The sequence below is a fragment of the Liolophura sinensis genome, chromosome 1 (assembly GCF_032854445.1).
Source record: "Liolophura sinensis isolate JHLJ2023 chromosome 1, CUHK_Ljap_v2, whole genome shotgun sequence".
Taxonomy (NCBI): Eukaryota; Metazoa; Mollusca; class Polyplacophora; order Chitonida; family Chitonidae; genus Liolophura; species Liolophura sinensis.
In genome coordinates, this window is record NC_088295.1 from 15723848 (window position 1) to 15736741 (window position 12894).

Genomic DNA, 12894 nt, shown 5'->3' on the forward strand with positions numbered 1-12894 from the left:
TTGTTTTAGATTTCTTATCCGTCTTTTGTCATATTTCCTTTTAAAAAGCGACCATCGTTACTATTGTTATGACATCCATAACAGGGTGCCTTAATTTCTCAGAGAATCTTTGACTCAGTGATATGAAGATGTCACCGACTTCTGTATACCAAGAGACCAATTTGGCTGTACAAAGATGACACAACTGTGTAGTCCATCATGGTACTGTCGGGCAGCATGCTCCATAAGCCTATTACCTGTATATGCGTAAACACATTTATTCTTGTAATTAAATATAGCAACGTGACCACTCAAGTTTTCCTGCACCAGCAACTTCTGGGAAACTAAATTTATTTATTTTAATTTGGCTGTTGTTTAACACCATACTCGAGAACACTGATTTTTATGAAAGCATGGCATCCGTGATCTGGTCGCTAACGCTGTGAGTTCAAATCCAGCTCATACGGATTTCCTCTCTGGTAGTAGGTGGGAAAGCCTGCCAGCAGCCTGCGTATGATTTTTCCCGGGCTTAGCCTGGTTTCCTCACACCACAATATTGACTGCCACCGTAAAAGTGAGATATTCTCGAACACGACTGAATACCCCAATCAAATACAGAAATAAGTAAATATTTAAATAATCTTTAAGACACAGTGGTGTAATACGTGCGAAAGTGTCCAGAAAATCACCGTATTTCTCGACGTATCTGACATATCTACTAACTTGGGTTTAATTTAAGCAACAGACGTCATTTCTCAAGGGCCAGTCGTCCTTCGGGGCAACCCATCTGGAGAAATGTAAATATTCTTCTCCTTCTTAGGGAAAGCAGTTCAAGTTCTTTTCGTTGATATTTTCCAGATTCGGTGCAGCTGTATTCGTAATGCTATAATGATGTATACAGTGGAAACTCCGCCACTGCCAAGAATAATCAATTAGGCCTAAGGACACTTACGTGAAGGACATTCGATTCTACCATTCTATATAAACCCTGGATTTCACCTGCAAAATCGATAGATCTTAGCCGATATCTTCAAAAACATTTCAGCCCTATCGGTTTTCCTCATTTTAACTGAACAGCATAGCGACAATAGTTTCGACGTTTTCCATACGTTTGTCGAATGGTCACCGAACTATCCATACCTGCCTTCAATAATTCCCATGATGCTAATTCTTCAAAAAATGTATGTATTCAGCATACAAGCTTGGAGATACTACTTCATGCTGTATGATACGAGAACAATACGAATATCATAGAAATAAAAGTCTTTATTCAAAAGTTCAGCTGTTGCTCGACATATCACAAGAGGTCACATACTTCCCATTTTCACATGGATTAGAAAGCAACTTAACTGTACCTATTGATATGAAACTTACAACAGTCCACGACATGTATGTAAACCAGAAACACAGATCTCTAGAATTTTATACACTGGCTTGAGAAAAACATGTTCGATACAAAAACAAAAATAAACTGAAAATGACATTTATAATGAGAATGTGACCATATATTCAATAAAAAAATTAGTCTCTGAAAAGAAAAAAGTTGTATATAAGACCGGACATATCATTAGATATCTGTATTAATTCATAACTCAGATCTTCTACATTGTTTACTCTGAGAATATTATGGTCACTCCATAAATCTCTGGTGAATGTACTGCACAATGTACTCGTCAATTTCCTCATCGTGCGAGTCTTCGTAGGCCTGAAACATAATATGAAGAGACTCAACAAAATGTGGCTGATGTATACAGCTTCTGCGCAGCACTTTGATTTCGGATGGAATCTGTTATTCAACAATTACATATCAATGTTAGAATTTATAACGTACTCCTGAATTCAGGCATCCCTATGTAAATATAAGCTTCTTTACAGTTGGTATATTTAGGCGGTATTCAGATGAAATCTGGTTTTATTTGTTTCCCTTCCTTAGTCAGTTACTTACTGAAATAAATCTGTCTGAAAAGGACACTGCTCAAGATAACGAAGAAAGTAAAGAAACTTTATTACTTGGGGATTTTTTTAAGTTAAGTCGGTTACTCAACTAATATTCATCATGACAATATCTAGTATAAAATCTAACCCATTATATTGACTCTTATTGCCAGTGGTATGTATAGATACCTTGTAGTCGGACTGGCAGAAATCTGGCGGGTTGAACACGGAGGGGTCCTTGATACCCGGTGTAATGTTAGCGAAACCCACTTCCATCATGTACTTTTCTGAAACCACAAAACGTGAAGCCCATGCATTACTCATGTTCTCTGCACTCCCATAACACCTAACATACATGTAGGAGAAACAACACCCATTTGGTTTAATGACCATACTTAACATAGATTACATTACAATATATCAACTTTTTTAAACTTGACACTATTATCCACGCGGTCGCAGAGGTCACCCTCGGGGATTTTATTACATCTATTCTTAGCAATGAATATGTGTTCATTCTATTATGAAACACTTCTCTTGTCTACATGACTTGGCTAGAGTTCAGTACATGTATGGAAAAACAAAACCCTTGTACAGTGAATGCCACATTTGTACATCCCCGACAGGCGCTTATATCATACGAATGAGTACTGGCTTCCAGAGAGAGAAGCTCCTTGGGCAAACACCCCGCGTGAGTGCTACTTTACACTGGCTTAGAAAATGGTTTGCAAATTTCATAAATATGCCACAACGAAATGTATATGAATGTGGTGCTGAAATACGTACTGAAAAGTCCTGCTGCACCGATCACAGTTTCGCCAACAGGGATGCATCCAGACGAGGTGACATCTGCGAACACCTCACATCTCATCTTAGGGATGGCCATTCTGTAGCTAGTCACCTGCAGTTTGTTCCTTCCAGCTCCGAAATAAAAGCTTCCTAACTTCTGGGCTGTCCCTGAAACACAAGGGCACAACCTGAAGACAGAGCTATCACAGTACAAAGGGTTTAAGATAAACTGTGTTTAATTATCCCATCAATTTTTTTTCATGGAGGACTAAAGGATGGTTTAACCGGAGATCATATACCTTTGTATATTAAGTGGTAAATAATACTTGGTTAAACAATCGCTTTTTTTCAATCAATCAGGACACATATGCCATTTTTCACCCAACGCGACATTCTGTGACAATGTCCGTGACCACTGCAGATCGACACAATCAGTCTAAATTGACCTTACATTCTCCTTCTCCTTCAGATTTGGTTTTTTTAGCATAATACATAGCACATCTTGTCTCATACGACTCTGGTGGAGACAACTGTGTCTTACTTGAGTCTTGACATGTATAACAAGAAGGCAACCTAACCATCACTTCCTGGTAAAGTCCTGGTAAATAAGGTCATAAAAAGAAAAACTGACCTGGAATACAAAACCGTCTGAAGGTGGCCTTGAGGTTCCTGGTTTTGCATTTTTGCCTGGATTCAAGGAATCTGTACATCTTTTGCTGTAAACATGCAGATAAAACCTTGTACTGTAGCGAAGACATGGGATCATTTGAACTCACACAGTGGCCGCATATGCCCAGGAAGGTTGAACTCATGAGATCGCGTATACTATATTTTGGGTTCCATCTTATAGAAGTGCTCCTTTTCAAGTTTCATATAGGTCGTATACAATTCTCCCAACCAAGCATCAGGAAAAAGAAAACCCCAAACTGGAAAGTTTGATTGGTAACATGTTTGTTTCTCTATACACTATTAAGAATACAACAATGTTCATCAGGTTGTAACTACAGCCATCAAAAGCCAATAAATGCAGCTTTTGGTCTTTCCAGACTGCATCCATGTGCTCCTATGACAGATGAACAATTACAGTGATCTATATGTATAAATATGGTACATGTAGCTGTCTATCATGAGATTTCTGGAAACAAGAAAAACATGTGAAACCAAATTCGGGATATTCCACGGGACAAGTAGTGAAAATCGACATCTGCTGATCTCAGTACACAAGACAACAGTACAGAATTAAATTACCTTTCCAAAGTCGAATATCAGGCCAACACTGACACTTTTGTTCATGAAACGGAAGTGAACAGTCTCTGCCACTTTCTTGTTGTTGTAGTCATAGGAAATCTCAATTCCACTCTGAAATCAAAGCAAAAGGTACAGCAATGTATGGTACAGTGTAAAACAAACCCATTGCACATCAGATCAGAAAATATAGTATCAATGCATAAGGTTCTCGCGCTAAAAAATCATTCCACTACCCGAACTGTTGCGCCAAGCTAACAGTCTGATGATCAAGAGTTTAAAATACAAGTTAAAGGTTATTGACTACGCCTCTTTGACTCAAATGGTCAAAGTGCAGGTGCTTTTTAACCTGTTTATGACCCAGGAGCCTCACCAATGCCATCACTGTCAGTTTAAATCCAGCTCAGCTCTGCAGATGGTTGTGGTTTCCTCCGAGCTCTGCCCCGTTTCCTCCAACCAAAATGCTGGTCACCTTCATATAAGTGAAACATTTTTGTATAAAACGCCAATCAATTAAATAAACCAAAGTGCCGACTCCATATGACTGCCAGGCCCTTGAGCAGTAAGGTCGCGAGTGGGAATCCAGTTACAAGTATTGTTTTTTCGGATGCAGCTTTAAGTCAGAGCTTTAAGAACCTAATTACCTTCATAAAAATGAACAAGCGTTCAGGTGAACACAACATATGCACCAACAAACACATCTGTTTGAAATGTATACAAGAATATCAGCGGCAATGTGGCGAGTATAACCACTGAGGGTAATCCTCATGGGTGGTGATGACAAGTGTGTGATTACCATGACAACCACACAAGTGAACACCAAAAAATGTAAACTTTATGCGGAGTTGTAGCCCGGACATGAAATCATTCCTATTTATATGGTATATATAAAGAAAATGGCTATCTCGTTACCATGACAACTGCAGAAATGGACAAATGTGAGTTGTGACAGCTCGTCATCTGTGTATCTATGTATCCATCAAAATTAAAACTATATGTGGAAAACTGTTGGACAGGAAATAATATCTATCTATATATTATTTATAGGGAAACTGGCAATCTGGTAACCATGACAACAGCACGAATGAACAAATGTGACTCGCAACAGATCATTTGTGTATGTATGCATCTATGAAAAATGAAAATTCTACACGGAAAACAGTTGGAGTTATAGCTCGAACAGGATATCATATCTATGTATATAGTCATTCAAGATCACGACCCTTTCTACGTGATCCTATTGTCCCGAGACAACGCTCGTGTATAGATGGGCGCCATCAGCGCAGTGATTTCCCCCAAAATTTGGGGATAATTGTTGACAGAGGAGTAGCAGATGATGAATAGGTATTTTACAATTCCTTGAGCCTAAAACCCCACAATAGCATAGATAATCAACCTACCTGTATCTGAATGAATCAAAAACATCCAAAATAAAATGAACTTTTCACTCAATATTAAGTTATTCAATATGGTGGCGCCGACGAAAGACAGCATGAAAAAAAAAAAAAGAGTTCGAAAAAGTAATCGCATATGTCAAGGCAAGCGGTCGGGTTTCTGTAGAGTTGAAGGCAAAGCAGGTCACTGCTATTCGTGCAGCATATGAGAAGAAAGATGTCATTGCGGTGTAATCGACTGGGTATGGGAAAAATCATGTACTAGAGTACATCAGCTTGTGCCTTGAGTTATCCAGCATCCAGAACTCAGTAAAGAAGCCATGGTAACTATTGTTTTATCCCCTCTGAATTCTTTAATGCACAATCAAGTGGTAAGTGTGTAAATATATTTAAATTACCATGGTTCAGCTTGAGTACGGACGGAGATGATAATAATACCCATGAATACCTGTAAATAGCGCACTGCTCAACAGTTAGTTACATTTGCCATCACATGCAGTTGTCTACATAAGGTGAAAGTCATCTCAGATCAGGTGACGTATGTAATGCACAAACCTCGCTTTCTACATCGCTGTTGTAAAAAGCATGGTGCCCAAGTATATTAGAGATGTAATCTCAATGGAGACAGTATGGGTACATTTCTATTTTAGAATGTATATACAGTATGTATAGGAAAACTGGTGATTTGGTAACCATGACAACTGCGGAAATGAGCAAATGTGAGACGCACCACATTGTCATCTGTGTATGTATATATCCACCAAAAATTAAAACTTTATGGAGAAAACAACTGGAGATACAGCCCGGACACAAAGAAGGGTGGACAGACAAACAAAATAGCTATAACATAATACGCTCCACCTACTGACGGGGGCGTATAAAAATGAGCACACCGTTACACACCAGTCAAATCAATAAATGAATAATATTAGCTTAAAAGGACACAGAATGGCTTCTGACTGGCTACTGCCAGATGATATTCTGGCATGTTAAAGGTGACACGTTCTAAAAGCTGGCACGTTTCACACGATCGGTACAAAACACAGAAAAGCCAATGGCCTTTGAACCAGTCACTAGTAGCTCAATGCAAGACCTTTCGCTGAACTTCAAAACATTGTCGGCCTACACAGAGCGCTGAATGCGAGGTAGTCCAGCCTGCACATGCTCGCTCAACTTTCGTCACAAAACACGAAGCATTGCAATACGATTTTCTCACTACCTTGTAATGGTATCTGATACTTACAGCAAATACCCGGGCCCTACGAAACCTTGGAGCGACTCCAGTGAGTTCCCCGATGTAGCCTTCCCACTGGTCCGGGGTACAGCAGCCTGCCGCCTCCCCATCGGGTTCCTGGCCCCTCACAAACAACACCACAGCACAGAACACCAACCAGTTCAGCATGTTGACTCTTGACTGAGATTACCAAATGGTATCGACGACTTATAACCCAGAGCTGACTGGACACTAGTTCACCGGTGGACGCCTACCTCAGTACTAAGATGAAACACCACACTTGCCAAAGGCGGTCATGTGACCGGCAAATGCACGTGATTCGCAACTCGTGATTCTCTCATTTTTTTTCTCCATTCATATTTATTTACCTTGTCCGCATTATTGACCTTTCAACTCGTCTATGTTTGCAAACAAGCCAAAAATGGTATTTCGAGTTAGTAACCGGGCTGTAGTAGCGGGTAAATCGACTGATAACCATTGTTTACGCCAGGCTTTGACATTGTTATACAAGAGTGACTAGACTACACAACAGTCAGAGGAATGATATTTGCGAAGACACAATCGGCTAGGATACTGTAAATCCAACGAAGGCCGAGTAAGGCGGACCGGTTCACCCCCTGGCGATTTTTCGAATAGCTCCCTTTACATATCAGTCTGACCTTCGCAGAAAAGTGTCCTGAATAAACAACACTTGTACAAGCCCGCGTTATATATTCAGAGTTTGCCCTTATTTTTCACCTGTTGCTGTAGTTAAGTAAGCCTTCGAGCTAGATGTAGCTCTTAATATAACCAGAATGCCTTATCCGACGTATTTTCTGCTTATTTCCATAATAGATACAATTATAAGTTTATTACGTTGTACTTTATGATTGTCGGTTACCAAATTCATATTTTTATCGTCATAAAAAGCCGCAATCTTTTATTTACACTTCACTCCAGTTTCTTCCGGAAGAAACCAACACAGTGATTACAAAAGCAACTCGTGACAGTGTGTTCATGTAAAAAAAATGTATACGCCCTATATATGACCATAAACTTGGTAATATAGTACACGCTACAGTCTCATTGGCCACTGTCAAGTCATACGATCCTACACTTAACTGTATCGTAAAGTTTGAATACTTTAAGGTGCTGTGTATTATTTATTCATATTCTTGCCGAGTCAGAATCGTTCAGAGCGCGCAAATATTCTCTTTTCTGTAGGAGCTTGGCTTCTGCCCAACTGTAGTTCAAACACCCATTTGGTTTGTTGTGCCTGTATATCCAAAAAACCAAGGAGAAATTACTTTTCAATAACGCTACAGCTGTATATTGGCGTATGCGAGTCCATATGACTAGACTATATGTCATTGAACATGTAGTGTAATCATATGCCAGCAACAACCAGCGAGCAACAGCGAGTTTAAACTCTGAACATGCTTTCCTACTTGTTCCCACCATCTTACCTCATAAACACAAGGAAGTGAGACGTTTTGTGTTAGGGTTTCTTTCATGACACATTTGCCCAAGTTTATAAGCCAGTTGTCCAATGGTTATTTTGGGAAATAATTTAATGTATAAAACACAACAATACAGCGAGTAAAACCACACAACCCACCCCAGTGTAATGAATCGTCAAATGTAACCAGTTGGTAAATCGTCAAATGTAACCAGCAACATCGAGACTCTAGAGTTTACCTCAGTTACGGCTTTATTCTAACTGTCCATTTAATTACGTATAAATGGTAGCGCTTACACCCCAGCCCCGCATTCCCTTCCCTCCAGTACCATGGCCAATAAGCAGAATTATCAGGGAAAATGCAGCGATGTTCTTTTGTTAAAGATAGGGTAGATGTTTTAGATGTAATACACATTTAATCGTGTTGATGTGAGAGGAATTTAATCGCTTAGAAAAGATATTTATATTGGTATGTCGCTATAGAACTCGTGAACTGTTGTACATCACACATTTTCTGTACATTCACCAATGCGGTCGCTGTGAGTTCAAGTGCAGCTCATGCTGGCTTCCTCTCCGGCCGTACGTGGGAAGGTCTGTCAGCAACCTGCGGATGGTCGTGGGTTTCCCCCGGGCTCTGCCCGGTTTCCACCCACCATAATGCTGGCCGCCGTCGTATAAGTGAAATATTCTTGAGTACGGCATAAAACACCAATCAAATAGATAAATAATTTTATGTACATTAGTGTATACTCTACAACGGTAACATATAGGCCACGTGAGTAGATAAAGCAGGACGTGGTGTAAGAAAAACTCACACATTCGTCCTGCCTTCCTGTTCTGACTTCAAACCTAGACATTTCACTTAACCCAAAGTATTTGACCAGAGTATATGGCTGAAATGAAAACTTAAATCATTCTTATCAGTTTACTTCGAAAAAAGATCATTAACACTTTGAATTCTGGTGACAGGGCTAACTGTACACAAGACCACAATTGTTTCTGGATGTGGCAATAATGTAAATCCAAGCGTCGTGTCCAACAATGGTATCCCACTTTTAGAACATGAAGGGGCGTTTCAAGTCGATAAGCACAACCTATGCGCCGAAATAGACATATATCGAAACGGTATATCTAAGCCGTCAAGCAAAATTGACGTTCCAGGTCATTAATCACAAGACCGATTCCCAAGACCCATTTCCAAAACAGCCTAAAACACCAGGTCCCAAAGAAAAAAATAAGAGAAATAATTATATATAGAAAATTAAACTTGTAGCATGTTAGGGAGAAGCAGACATAAATTTTCTGATTGGGCGGTGTGATGGATACGGAAGTTCTGGCTAAACCATCTTAAACCATGTCTCTTGCTGACTTTTAGGCATGACAGATTTGAAAATTAAACTTGTAGCATGTTAAGGAGAAGCAGAAATATATTTTCAGTCATGCAGGAAAGACATCGAATACAAATATATGTACGTCTTTGTCCCGCTTTAATTGCCACGGATTATTTAAGCACCATATTACATGGTGTACTTGAAATAGTAATGAATCCTTCCGTGGCCCTGGATTAAGAGATACCATATCACCAAGGGCTTTAAACGCGATGCCTATATATATCTGCCCAAAAGGGCGTTATATCCACTGTAGAATTTAGGCAATTATTACTCATGTGAATGTCGTGATGCAAAACTCGTGATGCAAACAGGATGGGTATTACAGGCACACTATTTTTACATATTAAATGTATACCTACATAAAGATGATGCATGTTAGGTACACATTAATGTTCATATGCAATCTTGTTACAATTTAGGTGTGCCCGTGGTACACATCTTGTGTATCTTGTGTACACAATTGCTTTTAAAGAGCATGGTCTACGAGTAATAGGCCTATGTGTGTGTGTTGGACTTGACGGTCAGACTGTCATTGAAGGTGTTACATTTAGAATATGGTGAAATGGAAAGTAAATATAACAAATATTATATATTAGTACATACTTACCGACAAAAATATGGAAAGTGATGTTCAGTTTACAATTTCAAGGGGTAATTATGTTTGCGATCAGAAAGAAATGACGGTTTCTGTGTGAAAAGGAATAGTTTATAACTGAAGGCTAATCACGCATTAGTTTTATTCTGCTCAGGCACAATCTGAACCAACAAGAGTACCTTCAAGGTTTGATGGCCTTTATTGTGTTGCCAACTACCGTCATCGTGCATGTTAGCAAATACCACTCAAGTAATCGGAGATTACAGTCAGTATACCTCAATGCGCAATAAATTGTTAGCTTAGTAATTTAAGTTAGGTGACTGACGACAGCAGGTTCTTGGCTGGTGGTGTGGATGACAGAGTGAGTTTGTGAGTGCTTATGGTTTAACGTCGTACTTAACAATTTTTCAGTCGTAGAACGACGAAGTAGTCTTTAGAGTACATGTACGTGTAATGTGCCTTCTAGTGGCAGGACAGATCTCCACCGCTCTTTTACCTCGAGCTGCTTCACTGAGACGACTTACCGATGACAAGTAAGCCGCCCCACCCAAGTCATTATAATGATACGGGTCAACCAGTCGTTGCACTATCCCCTTAATGCTGAACGCCAAGCGAGGAAGTTACAGCTTCCCCTTTTAAGGTCTTAGGTGTGACCCGACCCAGTACTGACTCTGGATCTACCGCTCAAGAAGCGCACGCTCTACCTACTGAGCCATGGGGCCGGTAGATGGGCGACAGAAGCCATCTATCAGTTTGTAGTGATCTCGTGTGGTTACTTTAGTGCAGCATTAGTGAGGTACTATATGCCAGTTGTATGTAACAGTATTTGTTGTGAATGAATTCAGCTCTTTCAGCGATATGCTCAGTCAACCCAAGAAACATAGCTTAACGTGTTCTACTGCTGGTATAACAATCAATTAATGACCTTGTCTGGACCCTTTGCGTTTTACCGATTGGAATCCTTTATTGCAAAATAGTTCCCTTTGTGCATTCCCAAACGGGAGTTTACAGTTCTACTAAGTATAGGTGCTTTGCAAATATCCAGGGGTATTTGTTTGTAAACATTAACGTTAGCTGTAAGTAATATTCATGTTTTTTACTAGTATTATGGATGTTAGCTTTATGGAAAAAATCGGTGTGCCGAGAGTTACCATGCATCTATACCTTTGGAAAGTTACTGGCGAACTATCCCACACGCAAAATACAGGCTTCAACTCCTTACTGGTGAAAAACAAGTAGAAGATTGCCCTCGCCAGTTTATTGTCACAAAGCCCAAATGACGAAGACCAAGAGCGGGGGATAAAGAAATTCCCAGTCCAAGGCCGGGATTGAACCTACATTTCGTCTCGAGTCGTGGACCTCACCATTCAGAGTCTTTCTCTCCTATTGTAGTAAAGACAAAATCTAACATAAAAATGAGCATTTGAAGAAAGCTCTTTGATGTGCGTTACTTAATTGAGGCAGTCATTCGGTGTTTATATCTTCTCTTTTTCAAAGACCAGGCTGTGTCTTGCAGGTCCGTGGTGCATTGAACATAATCATCTCTTTGGAATTGGTTGTATCTTAAAGGAATGACTATGCCCACACTGCCGGCAGTCAGGGGTCATGCATGAAACTCAGATCAGATCCAAAGCTTGCAGTAACCGATCTATGATCACCTTGTGGTGGGGCGTCCTAGTACAAGGGGAATACCTGAGGTTCACTCGCGAGTCTCGTCTGTCCTAAGATGAGTGCCAATCCGTCCTCGTTTTGCTTGGAACTTATGAGAAGTCCTCTTACGGTTTCCATTCTGGGCGGTCCTTCCTTGGATTAGATTAGGTTAGTTTTCATGAGCTCATTTACATAGCCAAGTGTGGGACAGATGTTATTTAAACGTAATCGTAGTCACAACATGTCATTTACCTGCAGAGTTTGTTTCAAAGAGTATTTCGTTGTTACGCTTGTTGAAATATACATCAATTCAAGGGAAGTAACTTTAGAGACACTATAGACAAGATTACATGCCTGTATAGATCTTCCTACACCTCGATTTTCACAGACCTAAGAGGCTAGCTGTATGTACCCTTCCGCTGTTCACACGTTCGCGTGCTATTATGGAAAGCCTAGACAACAGTGTTATTCTTAATTTTCTCTTATATAATACACAGACGTGTGTATTGCAAAGTTTGTTCCACATAATGAAAACACTGACGATTGTGATTCTGTGGTTGAAGAAATTGTATTCTCAAAAAGTAATATGTTAATTTTAACAGATGTATTCTGCCACAGCACTGTGTTAACTATATAGCACAAAGATTGTATTAAATCAACACAAAGATTGTATTAGGCCAAAAAAATATGACAGCATTATATCATACCACAACACATTTTAGCATCATTCAGACAACAGACTTCCTGTTAAAACAGATTATTTTTTGTAGGCTGTAAAGTTTTAATTATTATCCTGGAGGGTAACCACGTATAGACTGACTGAGTATTGTGTATACAAAAGGGCAAAGGAGCGAATTCCTACGCTGGGTGTTGCTAACTGTGTTGTTAAGCTCTGCGTGTCTATTAACACCCGGTCAATGTGGTTATGCTAAACAATGTGTCCCTCACCTTGACCACTGGTCAATTCCCATTATTTGATCAGGAACAAGCTGGGATTAGACCAACCCTTGTGTATTTTGCCGTATGGTGAAGTGGTCTGTTGTTTGTCCCCCGAGGCTTTCGTTGTCTTGTTTTACCTTATCTTCACCGCTAGTGTTGACTTAAACACGTATTTACATATTGAGACTGGACAGTTCTAGACTTCCGTCGCTTTTATAAATCACGATGTTTTCATTTCATTATCTGCTCGACAAATTATAGAAGTAAAAGAAACTTGTGACAGATGTGAAATGCTGGCCAGGTGT

At 39.7% G+C, this 12894-nt stretch overlaps 1 protein-coding gene across 1 annotated transcript; it reads right to left on the reverse strand.

The window, feature by feature from the left end:
- Window positions 1-1270: 1270 nt before the first annotated feature.
- LOC135482035 (ependymin-related protein 1-like) lies at window positions 1271-6860 on the reverse strand. Its single transcript, XM_064761857.1, has 6 exons — window positions 6586-6860; window positions 3952-4062; window positions 3335-3419; window positions 2701-2871; window positions 2104-2201; window positions 1271-1684 (listed from the first exon to the last, which is right to left on the reverse strand). Exons 1-6 carry the CDS (start codon window positions 6742-6744, stop codon window positions 1610-1612), a joined length of 699 nt encoding a protein of 232 aa, XP_064617927.1. The 5' UTR covers window positions 6745-6860; the 3' UTR covers window positions 1271-1609.
- Between the last annotated feature and the right edge of the window lie 6034 nt (window positions 6861-12894).

Excerpts from the sequence above, each read along its gene's own strand:
- LOC135482035 (XM_064761857.1), bottom strand. The coding sequence starts at position 6,744 with ATGCTGAACTGGTTGGTGTTCTGTGCTGTGGTGTTGTTTGTGAGGGGC. Across the intron at positions 2,202-2,700 it reads CGGTGCAGCAGGACTTTTCA|AAAAGTACATGATGGAAGTG; the intron begins GTACGTATTTCA and ends TTGTGGTTTCAG. Across the intron at positions 1,685-2,103 it reads TCTGCCAGTCCGACTACAAG|GCCTACGAAGACTCGCACGA; the intron begins GTATCTATACAT and ends ATTATGTTTCAG.